General features: G+C 33.8%; 1 protein-coding gene across 1 annotated transcript in view; it reads left to right on the forward strand.

Moving 5' to 3' along the window:
- Window positions 1–13,125, forward strand: part of LOC106473917 (focadhesin-like) — a gene marked incomplete at its 3' end in the record, with an annotated part of 43,520 nt that overhangs the window by 13,561 nt on the left and 16,834 nt on the right. Inside the window, exons 2-6 of the mRNA XM_022402318.1 lie at window positions 297–384; window positions 1,202–1,276; window positions 9,511–9,665; window positions 10,005–10,106; window positions 11,731–11,832. Of these exons, the coding sequence (XP_022258026.1) occupies window positions 331–384; window positions 1,202–1,276; window positions 9,511–9,665; window positions 10,005–10,106; window positions 11,731–11,832 (488 nt within the window). The remainder of the gene's footprint in view (window positions 1–296; window positions 385–1,201; window positions 1,277–9,510; window positions 9,666–10,004; window positions 10,107–11,730; window positions 11,833–13,125) is intronic.

The raw sequence follows: 13,125 nt of genomic DNA on the forward strand, positions 1-13,125 counted from the left end.
GACTTAAATATGGATTTGATGCACGAGAAAATAGTGCATATTGCATCATGGACATTCAAAACCTAAAGATTTGATTACTGACAGAGTGAGAAAAGGTTTACAGTATATCAGTGTCTGTTTTGAAGTTCATTTTATCAAAAAATATAAAGTTTTTGCTTTTATGAAACTTCAAAGAATTATAATGTAATACCTTTTAAAGCTTACAAGATCATGATGCCATTAAGAAAGCTAATTAACATACTTGGAGTGTTTTTATTGACCTTGTGTAATGTAATGTTTGTTTTTACTTTCTGTAGGCTAATTTGCTCTGTAAACTATAGCAAAATCAACATGGAGGAATTTAAAGTAAAACTGGAATTTCAGAATGTGACCACACAAAAACAGGTGTGTATTTTAATGAATTAAATATATTTAATATCTTTATGAATCAACTTTAAAAGTTCTTGTTGTATATCTCATGTTTGAAAAAAAATTTGGTAATGCATATTTCATAAGTCTGACAACAAAAAATAAAACTTGGTAATTTTTAGGTATAAAATAACCAGTTTCTTACATTGTCCATTCAGTCTTAGGATCAGTAAATAAATCAGTAAATCACTCTTAAATAATGACATTTTGAGCAAGTTTATACATTTGGAACCCTTATCTTAGCATCACCTATTTTTTTTAATATTAAATGAGTATTTTTTTAATTAGCTATTTATAAAAATTAATGCAATTAAAAGCTAAACCATAAATGTTTTTAATATAATGATTAAAAGAAACAGTAAAGCTGTATTTCTTGTATACCTGTAAACTTAAACTATTTTAATACAAATATTTAATAATTTTCAAGTGAACTAAGTGAAACTGCTAAGCATACATTATTCAGCCTAAAACACTGAAGTGAAAGAATGCAACTTGGGGTATTTCTCAACCTAGCTTTGGCACTAGATGTGAATTTCTTGTGCATTTTTACATTGACTTTTAATGAAGGGAGACAACATTTCAATTTGTATGTTGAGGCCTATATCAAATGTTACTGAGCGATGGTCATTATGAACATCAAAAATCAAAGTATAAATATTTTGGTTCATAAAGTACTCAACAAAATATATCAAAGTAATTTTAAGAATACTGGTACAATGATAGTTTTGTGTTTGTTTCACTTTTACGTGTACTAGTAGTAATGAAAGAATTTTGTTTATTTATTCTATCACAGGCAGTAACAAAACTGTTGTCACAGCTGATGGCAAAAGTACCACAAAATAAGGTTCTAGGTACATCCACTAGTCAGGTAAGTTTTTATTGCCTTAATATGTGCATAAAATTCACTACCAGCAAGATCGATAAATTACACATATGTGGGTAAATAGTCTTATAACAAGTTTATCATGCTGGGCACAAAAAGGAAGATGGTGACCACTTGAAGAAGTAAATTCTAATATTATTTTCAAAACATCAGTGAGTGAGTTTATTTTTGTGCTGCTAGGTGGTTAAGATGGTTTAAATATTTTTCGCATCAGTGAACTAATTAAATTTCTGATACGGCACATTACCTACTCTCACATAAATAGCTATTCTTGCTCAGCGATGCCCTTTATATGCAAAAAAAATCATTTATGTATGCCACAAGACTTCCATCTTTCCTCCATTGGAATTTACTGATTCCAACTTATCTCTTATGAAAATAATCATGTGTCAACCCTCCATCGATAAAAATGCGACATACTCTCATGATGCATGTGGATGCTTCTATTCAATTCTACCAAACTGTCACTTCGTTTGACAGTATTTGTGTTCAGACGTTTTTCTTTTGGCGCTTTTCATGTGAATCGTGATTTTAATAGTTTAATTGTCAAAGTAGGAATTTATCATTATTATTTTTTCTTTACATTGAAGAAATCTTTTTATTTAACTTAATTTCCTAGTCTTTATTTTTTTTTCTTCTCACACTCTCATATTTTACATCAAACACTTTTCTTTGACTTACATATTTCTGCAATGAATTTTGAGGTTCATGTTCCCACTTCGGGTTTTATACCTCCAGTACTATTTTCACAGACTGCAGGTACGGGAGACCCATCATTGGATTTCTCTGCTATTATCCATTATGAGATTGATGATCATATGGGTAAACCACTAATCCTCCTGCACAAGACGAATCTGTTTGGGCTGTTGAAGATTTGATAGCCCTTTTACACCACTGGTTTTTGTCATGTTTTTCTCTACCCCTCCTGCAGAATCATCTAGGTCTAATGGGGCATTTTTATATATGATTTCTCAGGTATGTTTCATCCAATTCCCCATTTTTCTGTGATTCCTTATTACCTCAATGTTGGCTCGTTTGTCTTTTTTTGGCTGTAGCTTTACACTCGTGGTTTCACTGTAGTTGATTTTTTCTGGGGCACGATCTTGTCCTTGGTACTTTTGCCATCTCTTACTTTTTGGAATTTCTGTATTTTATTTAGTGATATGTTTTCAATCATGTATCTGTGACTTTGGAATCTTGTGTAATCTGTGCATCAATGCTTGACCCTATCTTCTTTCGTTGCACATTAGTTGCAGTTGGAGTTATGACACACCCCTATTCCTTTCCTGTCCCGATCCTTACCTTACTGTCCCTGTCCCCTTTCCAGGAGTTTCTCATCTTGTTGTTTTATTCAACAATGAAGGGCATGTCGCCAACAGTACCGGGAACTAACCAGTGGGTTCAGGTCTAGTGTGAGCTTGATATATGATATTATCCTTTGGCAATCTTTCACTACATTTCCATAGGTTCTTTGGGTTTTTCCGGAGGGACTTGTCATCCAATTCCTTTCTCCACATCCTTTGTCCCTGGTACTCTTTTCCTTCCCCATGACTTGGGATCCTGCCATCAGCCTGTGTTTGTCTGAGGCAGCAAAAGATTTTTCTGTCTTTACAGGCCATTGCACCTGTTCATCATCTTTCTCCAGGCTTTTATTCCAGGCAGTTTGTTATCCTTGAATCAAACCAGAGACTGGTGGCCTGAACTAGGTTTGTTCCGCCTCCTTCTAATTTTCAATCTGCCCATTTTACCTTGGATTCGTTTGTAACCCTGTGGTGGGCTTTATCTTCAGGTTTATCAATGAAAAAAGGAATGTCGTGGATGCTTATTTGCATATCCCAGTATTTCATCACTCACGACCATCTATTAGGTTTATTCTTCACAGGTTGGTTTCTCTGTCTTGTGCACTGCCCTTTGGACTAGCTTTGTATGTTTTGTTGGGCATTCAGAGCAATCGTTAATCACTTACATGCTCTTGGGTTACACTTTCATCTTTCTTTGGTCGATTGGCTACTATTCACTCGGTTCCTTGGCAACTACCCTCTGTTCAGGTTCTCCTTCTTCCTTTGCCAATTGGGTTTAGCTCTTCATTCATTTGGCTTCTTCCTCTCTATCATCTTCCTTCCATATTTTGTTCCAAATGTCTTCTCACCCAATTTGACACCTTACTTTTTCATTGGCATTTCATCTTCATCCTTCTTTGGAAGTACTTCTTCAATCGGGTGTGTGAACTACCCATGGTATGTTTTTCTTTCACTATTGGCATAGGATTGTGGTTTTCTTCCTCTTTGGGTTATCATCTTCTGCCTGTAGCCATTCTAGAATATTAGAATTCAGTGGGACTTTGACTGGGTAAGTTATTTTTTACTTATTTCTCCTTTTCAGGGGCTCTTTTCCCTTTTATTAATGTTCACTGTTTGGATCCTAGTCTCTGGTGAGTGGTACCTGACCAGGTATTCTTTAACTGTTCAAATCTGCACTGTCAAGCCATTTTGACTTGCATTTATATTTCCATGGCCACACAACGCGCACTTCAGAGATGGGGTGTTCCACAACATCAACAGTTCCCCATCTTAGGAAGTCATATAGAGTTGCATTTTCTCCTGTTTCTCATTCTGTTGCCCCTTTTTGCTGGGCTGGCCATTATGGTTCACAGATATGACATTTCTTGTGTGCTGCCTCTTGGCTTAGGTCAGGTAGGATCTTGGCTCTTCATATTTGCAACCACTGTGGATTTATTTTTGCATCTCTTCCCCGTTCTCCTTGTCTGGTTGTTTTTTAGCCCCTATTAATTCCATTGGTCTTCAGCACCCCCAGGAGGCTGTATCTTCCATTGGCTATAGACATTCCTTGGTTCAAGATGGATAATCTTCTCAGCTTGTGATGGGTGTTATCTCCTGGGTTGTGGATGACCAAAAATCATGTTTTTCAGTTTTGGGCCTTTTTCATTAGGTTAGCTAGGCTACTTATATTTTCAACTGAGTTATGCTAACATTTGCTTAGTGGATGTATTTTTAGGGGTGCTTTCATTTGCATTTTTAGATGGACAATTGGCTGTTGCTGGTTCCATTTCAGTGAACTTCTGCAGAGGCAACTTTTCTTTCAGGAGATGTCTTTTCTGGATTGGCTGGTGAAGTGCTCCAAGCTTGTCTTTACCCCCACTCAGTATTTAGTTCACCTAAGTGTATTTCTCAATTTGTCTGTAGAGCAAGCTCAGCTGTCACCTATGTGTCTTCATGCCATAGAGATTCTGGTTCCAATGTTTTTTGACTTTATACTCTTCCTGCATGTGAGGTTTTTTCACTTTTGAGGACTCTGGCTTCCCTTAAATCCCTCATCCTTCTTGGAATCCCCTGAAGTGGACTCTGGACAATCAGTGGAACATTTCCTGGGATTCTTTATCAACTCTTGTGCCTCTACCTTCATATCTTCACCCCATTCTGTTGTGGTTGCTCAATCACTCCAACATGACTTTATGTATTTCTCTTCTCCACCTCCACCCAACTTGCATCTGTACACCGATGGTTCTTTCTTGATGGCAGGGTAGTTCTGGCCAACTCCATATCTAAGGGACTTGAGCTTCAGTGGAGCTGCCCTTTTATATCAATGTCAATGAAATATTGGCTGCTTATTGGGCTTGGCAGTGTCTTCAGTCTCAGTTGACAGTTCACCTGGTGATGATCCATTCCAACAATTCCAGAGCCATATCTCACTTCAACCATCAGGGTGGCACTAATTCTTGGTACTTGTGCTATTGTACTCTAGAATTTCTATTTTTGGTCTGCGACCATCAGTTTGTCATATTGTGGTGGCTTTGGACCTGGTGGTGTATATCTCATCTTGCTTGGACGGGATCTTTCCAACAGAGTGGTCTCTTCATCGTTTGGTGTTTTTGTGGACTTCTTCCCACAATGGGAGTCTTCTGATTGATGCTTTTGCAACTCTTCTTAATACAAAAATTTTTTTTTGGTATCCAATTCTGGACTCTGCAGCTCTGGCTGTTGATACTGTGAGTCAAAATTAGTCCAGCTTCATTCTTTATGCCTATTCTCCTCTTCATTCTCTTTCTCATGTTGTATTTATGGTTTGTGATATCCTTTGCCGGGTTGTTATAATTATTCCTTTTTTGATGAGCTCAGCCATGGTGTTCTCTCTTGCATTGCCTGCCTCTTCCTCTTTGGCAGTCCCATCCCTGCCAGCCGTGGATGTCTATCTTTCATGATGGGATGTCATGCATTTGATTTCCCATGTAAGATTTGTCTGGTTCTTCATGTGAGGTTGAACTTTTCACTCAGAATAGCCCATTTTATGTCTCATTGTTGTTGGCTTTCCACATTGGCCCTCTGTTAGTGCAAGTGGATCATTTGCTGCTACTAGTCCCTTTGTCACCACTTTCCACCAGCTTGTCCTACTTTTTCCCCATCCATGTTGATGATTGCTGGTTATAGAGAGGTTTTATCCACAATTATTCAACTCTTATCTGGCCCTTCTCCTTTTCATTCTCTAATTCTGACTGACCTCATCAGGGCTTTTCTTATCAGTTGTCTTCTTAACCTGGACCATCTTCTAGACTGGTTAGTATCTGTATTGTTTTCCAGGCTTTCAATAGCTTTCTGTTCACAACCTATGGCATTCTGTTTCATTTATCATCTTTCTCTGAGGACATATTTTCTTCTTCTGCTTGCTTCTAAGAGATGTTGCTTAGACATTTATGTATTGGATGCCTCGCACACTCTTTATCACAGGGATCACTTTATTTCTGGACCACCTTTGTCCCATTTCTTCTTTATAGGATCATTCTGATCTTGATTGTCTTTTGTGTTTGGTTTGAGCTGTTTGTTGCTATCTTGTTTGAACTGTCCCCTTGTGTGAAAAATGCTATCACTTCTTGACATGAGATGCCTCCACCTTTCATGACTTGTCACTTTCAACTTTGACTGAGGTTGCCTCTTTACTTTATCTCATCATCTCCCATAAGGTTTACCACCTCGTGACTTCTCTCATCAGTATCATCTCATGGATGAAATCCTACAGACTGGAATGTGGATGATACCTAACACACTTGTATCACATTAGTTCCATTATATGACAGTTTCTTATGCTTGTGGCTTTTGCTACTCTGCAGTTGCCATTCTCCAATCTATCCAAAGGCTCTTGTGAGGTGATTATTGTTATTTGTTTTTCATTTATTACCTGCTCACTCCTTGCAATTTTAGGTCTCACTGTTCCTCACCTCATGACAATGGAACTCACCTTGTGGCTGGTGTTGCCTCACAAGAAATACTTACACAAAATCCACATCAAGTGGGGAGTACAGAAACTGTCAAGCCTATTCACCTTTGCTCAGTGCTCACTGTTAAGATGAGGTTTTCCACAAGGCTATTTCAGTGGAAGCTATTTATATTCTGTATTCTTCCTTCCAGGCCATTCTATGCTTAAAAAAACAACAACAATAGCATCAGATGTGCGCCTTCCTCACACACTTGGCTTGTGCCTGCTGTGTTTATTCATGGTAACCCATTGCATTGTCTCTCAGTGTGGGACCTAATTCCAGATGATTGTGCCAGATGACATGCAGATTCCTTCCCCCATTTCTTCATATGGAATATAGAGAATTCTTGCTTCCCCAGTCCTAAGTCATTTGGGAAGTTGATGTAGAGAGTTTCTCATTTGGTGGTGCAATCCAACTGGTAGAAAACCAGATGAATTCACCCCTTATTTGGGAAGTAGGAAGGATTTGGGCATTACATGGTAGTATAGTACAGGACACTCCATTATGTTATGAATCAAGCCATTCCTAGTGGTTAACCTCAGCTGGATGAATCTAAGGTTAGCCTCAGGACACAGGTCTGTGATGCTACTTCCTGCTCATGCTTTTGTGTTGAGTATCTCCAATATGGAATGACCCTAGCCTCATTATACACTCATACTCAGTTTTCTGCCTGTGAGATAATTGACAGTTGGGCAATCTGATATTCTACCCATTTTGCTTTACCACTTTTATTGGGCAAATTTTATTCTCAAGCCTTCTGTTTCTTGTCTTCATACACAATCAGGTGACTTAACATTATATATGCATCATTTGAAGAAAAATTTATACCTTTTTTATTTTTTCAGTTTTTAAGTTCCATTTTTAAATCATAATAATATTTAGTAGCTGGTTACTTAATATGAAACAATAAAAAAACTTTTTCCAATTGGGAATTCACTCCTTTTTTTTTTTGTTGGCCTCAATTGTAGATAAATGCTACTAATTCCTCATTGGCCACCAATGATGTTTTCTCGCTGATGTTTTTTATATCTTTGAATGGTACTGCTTGCATTTTGTAGCTCAGCATATGTTGTTTCTATACATGAAGACACAACAATTTTCTGGGACTTTTGCTGGGATACTGCACCATCCATTGGTAGATTTGCTCCTTTAGCTTATGTTAACAGTTATTAGAATCATCATCACCTTTTCTAATGATTTCATCTTTTTTGTATAGGTGTTTTCTGGATTACTTTTACCAGATAAGTTAAAAGAACCTGTTAATGAAAGTACAATATTACAAAATATAATTATAGGTTTCTGAATGTTTAGATTAGCAGAGACCTAACTTTAGTTAAGCCTATATTAAGTATGGCCTATATTTGATAAAAAGATAAATAGCACTGTAACTTGTGTCAGTGTTAGTTAGAGCTAAACTTTATTGTGCTGGATGGTATCAATAAATACACTTACAATGTTATTCTACAACCTAACATTAGACTTTTTTTTAAAACTTTTATAAGCTTTTAATATGTTGTACGAAATGTCTACCAAGGTATATTTGCATCTGCCTTTCGTTTACATCTGTTGAAAAGAAGTGTGCGTGCATGTACATTTTCAGGACAGAGAAAAACTGAGTATTAGTGTAGAATTCTTTTTTGAAGCTGATGATTGTTTCTTCATTTTTTGTTGTGGTTTTAATTATGTTCATTAATTTTTTCATTCTCCCATTTTTTTATCCCATCATTACATTTTATCTTTGATATTCGATGTTGCAAGATTTTATTGAAGTTTCTGTGTCAACTGCCACAGTGAATTTATTTTGTGATTGACAGATCACTAGTGGCTTTTTTTTAATAAAAGAATTTTGATTTAGCACATCTACATATATGTAATTTTTAAAGTTCAACATTTTTTTTGTATTTTATGAAACACTAACATTTTAAACTTAAGATAAGACTATAAATTTTAATTTAACATCAATTTCACAGGTTATTTACCTATTACTGTTGTATTTAAAATGTGTATAATGTGAACAACTAACTATAGTATGTGATAATTCATGATGTTCAGGATTGATAATATGTACAAATAACACTGAAGACATCTCCATATGAAGAATGACATTTTTTTTCATCTTTATGAATTATGATATTTGCATTCGACTCAAAAATTCTGTAAAAAAAAGAAATAAAAATTACATTTTTAGTTTCAAGAAGACAACTTTGTTTAGTGGAATTTTCTTTGAATTCTTTTTGGTGGTTATGAGGTCGGTCAAATTGACCAACCTTGTATAGAGTTAACATAGAGAAAATAATAATGATAAGTCTGCCAAATTTTGTGAAGATACACATCCTGTATTAAAAGTTATGTATTAAAACTATATACAAGTAAAAGTGGTCACATGGTCGGTCCTTGGGAGTGAGCCGGTATTGAGGGAGTTCGTAACTGGCTAAATGTTTAGTGCATGTACTGTAGGTACGTACTCTATTCTAGTTGGCTAGGTTGTGGATGCCAACTGGGCGCATTCCAAACATCATGAATAGACTATTACAAAATATATGTACATGATATATGCATGATGAAGTGTGAAAATACTGTATGTACCAATTGGCAGTAATTTCTGGGAAATTAAAATCAACTTTGGTATATTAAACTGAAACAATACAGCATACTTAAATACAAGAGAAAGGAACGATTTGCATATTATGCTAAGGAAAGAGGAAAGTGATTTGCAACTGGGGTTGTTTTGATACACAAGTTGCAATGCAAACCCAGATATTTTGTCCCCTGGAAGAAGCCAATATTTGCATTAGTGTATGTTTGATACATAAACTGTGGCCATGATATTCAGCATTTGAAATATTATATTTGAATTTAAAATAATTATTAGCTTTATTGTACATTTTGATAAACATGTTATGGGCTATACTAGAAGATATATAACTTTTATTAATTTTTACATGTTTAGGTACCAGAGCTTCAGTTTTTGTTTGAGAGATGTGGAGACCTGTCTCCATCAGTAAGCATGATGATAAGTCAGGGTATAGCAACTTTGGTTATAAATGGTTTTGCTGATGCCAGTTATATCATCGATGGATTTTTGGTTATCGTTCCATCTGCCAGGTGTGAATTTAGTCTTAAATTCTTGTGAAGAGTGAACTGCAGTTAGACTAAAATGAAACAGACAAGCTTATGGTATCAAAATAGTAATTTTTAGAGTTCAGTGATCAATATTTTAGAAAATTAAATTTAAGTAATTATTTGAGAATAATAAAAGAGAAACATTGATAGATAGCTTGTATAATTCTCTATGGAAAAAACCAGTAAAATTACTTTTTACAAGAAATTAAAAATGTGCCAAGTTTCAATAACAGTATTATTACAAAGAACTTGGCATTTCAATTCTCTCACAGAATCTCAAAAGTAAGCTTTTGAACTGTCATTATATTTTTCTTTCTATAGATACCTTAATGGTATTATTGCTGCCATAACAGAAATTATTCAGCATCAAATGAGAAAAGAAATGGAGAAAATGGGTGAATTCAGGTGCATTTATTCATTAAGGTAGAGTACATTTTTATGTTACTTGTATAAAGAAAAATAATAAAAGAAATGGTTCATTTTATTCAAGAGTTTAAAACTGACCAGGTACTGTTATGCAAATATGTTAAAATTTTTGTTGTTCCTAGGTATTATAAAAGGCACTTGTCTTTTATATAAAGCAAAAATATCTGGAAAACACTTAGATATTGTAAATCAGAATACAGATGAAAGAAAGTACAGATCATCTTCCATTAAAACTTTGCATTATTTCCATTCTTGTTTAAAAAACATAACTTTTAAATTTGGTAAAAAACAAAAACAGCAACCCAGTCACATTTAGAAGGCTATGTTTATCCCTTAAAAAAAAGTAATGTCTTTCTAAAGTTTTCAGGTTATGTAGCTTGTAAAATCATGATTTCTTTTCTCTTTAATTCTTTGTGTTTTCCAAATATCTTCAAAATATTAGATGTTATCACTAGAGAGAGGTAAGTTATACTAACATTTTTAATAAAGCATTTAATATGTTTTTACTTACAGTTCCTTTTACATTAGCTTGTAACATACCTAAGTGATAGATTTCAGCTAGGTTTGTGTTTTGAGCCAAACAACATGACAAAAATCTTCTGTAATGTTCTCATTAGTTTAATTTTTCAGATATGTTTTGCAAAATCACCAACTAGCATTGCTTGTCACATATATGTACCATTTTGAGTCTAACAAGATTTAATCTATTATTTGTAGAGGGTGATTTAAAAAAAAAAACATATATAAAATGGTTATATCTTAAAACTAGAAACTGAGAATTATAAGAGTTTGAAAATTATACATGGTGAATCCATATGATATATAAACATATCATATATTTTAAATCCATATGATATTGCATGCCTTCATAGAAATTAATATTCCTTTAGATTGTTCTCAACAATGTGAGATTAGTGATTTGTATGAAATGTGTAACAGTGTGCTATATGTTGCAAAGATCAGTGAACAAACAGCATCTAGAACTAATGATTTTTGCCCTAGTTTTATTTAGGGTTTGATGTGCTGATTGAGAATGACTGAAACTGTATTTAATATTATTACGTGCATGGACTTTCCTAAATATAATTGATTTTCAATGTGAAATTTAGTTCCCATTGTACGAATTTTTTAAGGTTTAGTCATTTTAAATATGGGCTTTTTTATACATACCTGTATCAGTAGAAACAAGGCCTGTTGCTTCAGTTGAAAAATCACAGACTTAATTCGTATAAAATAGCATCATTTTATGATGTTTTATTATTTGTTGCAGTTGAAACCAAGACACACATGTTTTCACAGTTAACGTTATTTAGCATGTGTGGTTACTTATAATCCATGCTTCTTTATTTGAATAGAGTATTTTTATTTATGTTTTAAAGTTAGATCCTTCAATGTGTAAATAATTCAGTAATATTACTCCTATTGTTTTTAACAGTTGTGTATTCACTGTTTAAAATTGTTCTTGTGCCTACCTTTTCAGTTACAGTTTTTGTTTCACACTTCCATTTTCACTGTGATTTTATCACTCATGTTTTAAACCAAGTTATGTTATATTTATTACCTTTCTTCCTGTTTATAACAGTCTAAGCTTCCAGTTTATAATGAATGTTTTTATCTTAAGGTCTTCACCACATCCATTTATTACTATCCTTCAAGAAAGAAAAGATTCTTGGTCTCTTATTAGGGATAAGCTTGGTTGGATGTTGAAAAGTGTTAGAAACAAGTAAGTTGAAAGTGAAACATAAAAATGGCTGTAGCTAATGAAATGAGATTAAACAAGTAATACTCTCATAAAAAGTAGAACAATATAAAAGTAAAGGATCCTTTGCCAAATCTTTGATTATCTTGTGGTTTAAGCACACTGACTATTTCTGACTTGGTTGTTTGTTAGTTAGCAACAGATTTATTGACATGAAATTTGATGGTAAATGAATCTTTTTTAGATCATTCAGTACTTTATATTCATTGCCTTGTTCTGTGTAGTTTCTAATTCAAATATGGTTGTTCAATTCCTGTGTTATTTGGGGTTTGTTAGCAGACTGGCCAAGTACTGTTTATTGTTTAATTAGGCTGTAATATATAATATGTATAATAATTCTGTCAAGTATTATTCTGTGTATATTGTAGAATAGTTACCGAGTTATTTTTTCAAATCTAATGTGAAACACATCGTTACACATGAAAAAAAACAATCTCTATAATTAACACATTACAAAAATATATTGTGAACTCCAGTTTTCATACAAGTATAATAGCCATAACAGATTGTCAAGATTTTATAGTACACAACTTGCATGTCAAATTTGAATGTTTTATAAAGTTAATCATGTCATATGCTTAGGATTATCCATAAGTGTTTTTTTTATACACTTCAGCCTATTATTCTTTTTTGGTCTCTCTTAATTCATTACATTTAAAAATATATATATTCATAGTTACTTCATTTTTATGATATGTGGAACTTACTGTTAGCCGAATGTATTCTCTCTCTGAAGTATAATTTACATCAGTATGAGATATTTTCATATTAATCTATTATGGTAATATTACATATTATCTTTATTATCCAATGTTCATGTAAATCCCTATTAACCATTTTGCAACTGGTACACTTTTAATCCTCTCACCATGGGCACATGTCACGAAGTTTTTAGTGAGTTAAATTTTCAAAATCTAATTAAACTACTCTTAGTTTATGTTATACCAATTAGTATATCATAAAATTGTAGCAAAAATCCATATTTTAATAGTATATAAGTTTTAAGTTCTTAAATGTATAAGGCAATATTAAAAAAAATTCTGAATTCCCCTAGTGTGAGAAATATGAATTTTTTTCTCCAAGCATCATCTCCTCTCTAATTCATCACCCATTCAATAAGTACGAAATTTAACATAAATTACTACACTATAATATTGTCATTGCTCAGATTAAGCATAGTTTTCATAGCCTTCAATTTAGTTTGGTTAAAGAGCCATCAAATAGAAAATCAGATCCCTCTTGCCACACCCACCTGTC

The sequence above is a fragment of the Limulus polyphemus genome, unplaced genomic scaffold (assembly GCF_000517525.1).
Source record: "Limulus polyphemus unplaced genomic scaffold, Limulus_polyphemus-2.1.2 Scaffold6628, whole genome shotgun sequence".
In the NCBI taxonomy this organism is placed as follows: domain Eukaryota; kingdom Metazoa; phylum Arthropoda; class Merostomata; order Xiphosura; family Limulidae; genus Limulus; species Limulus polyphemus.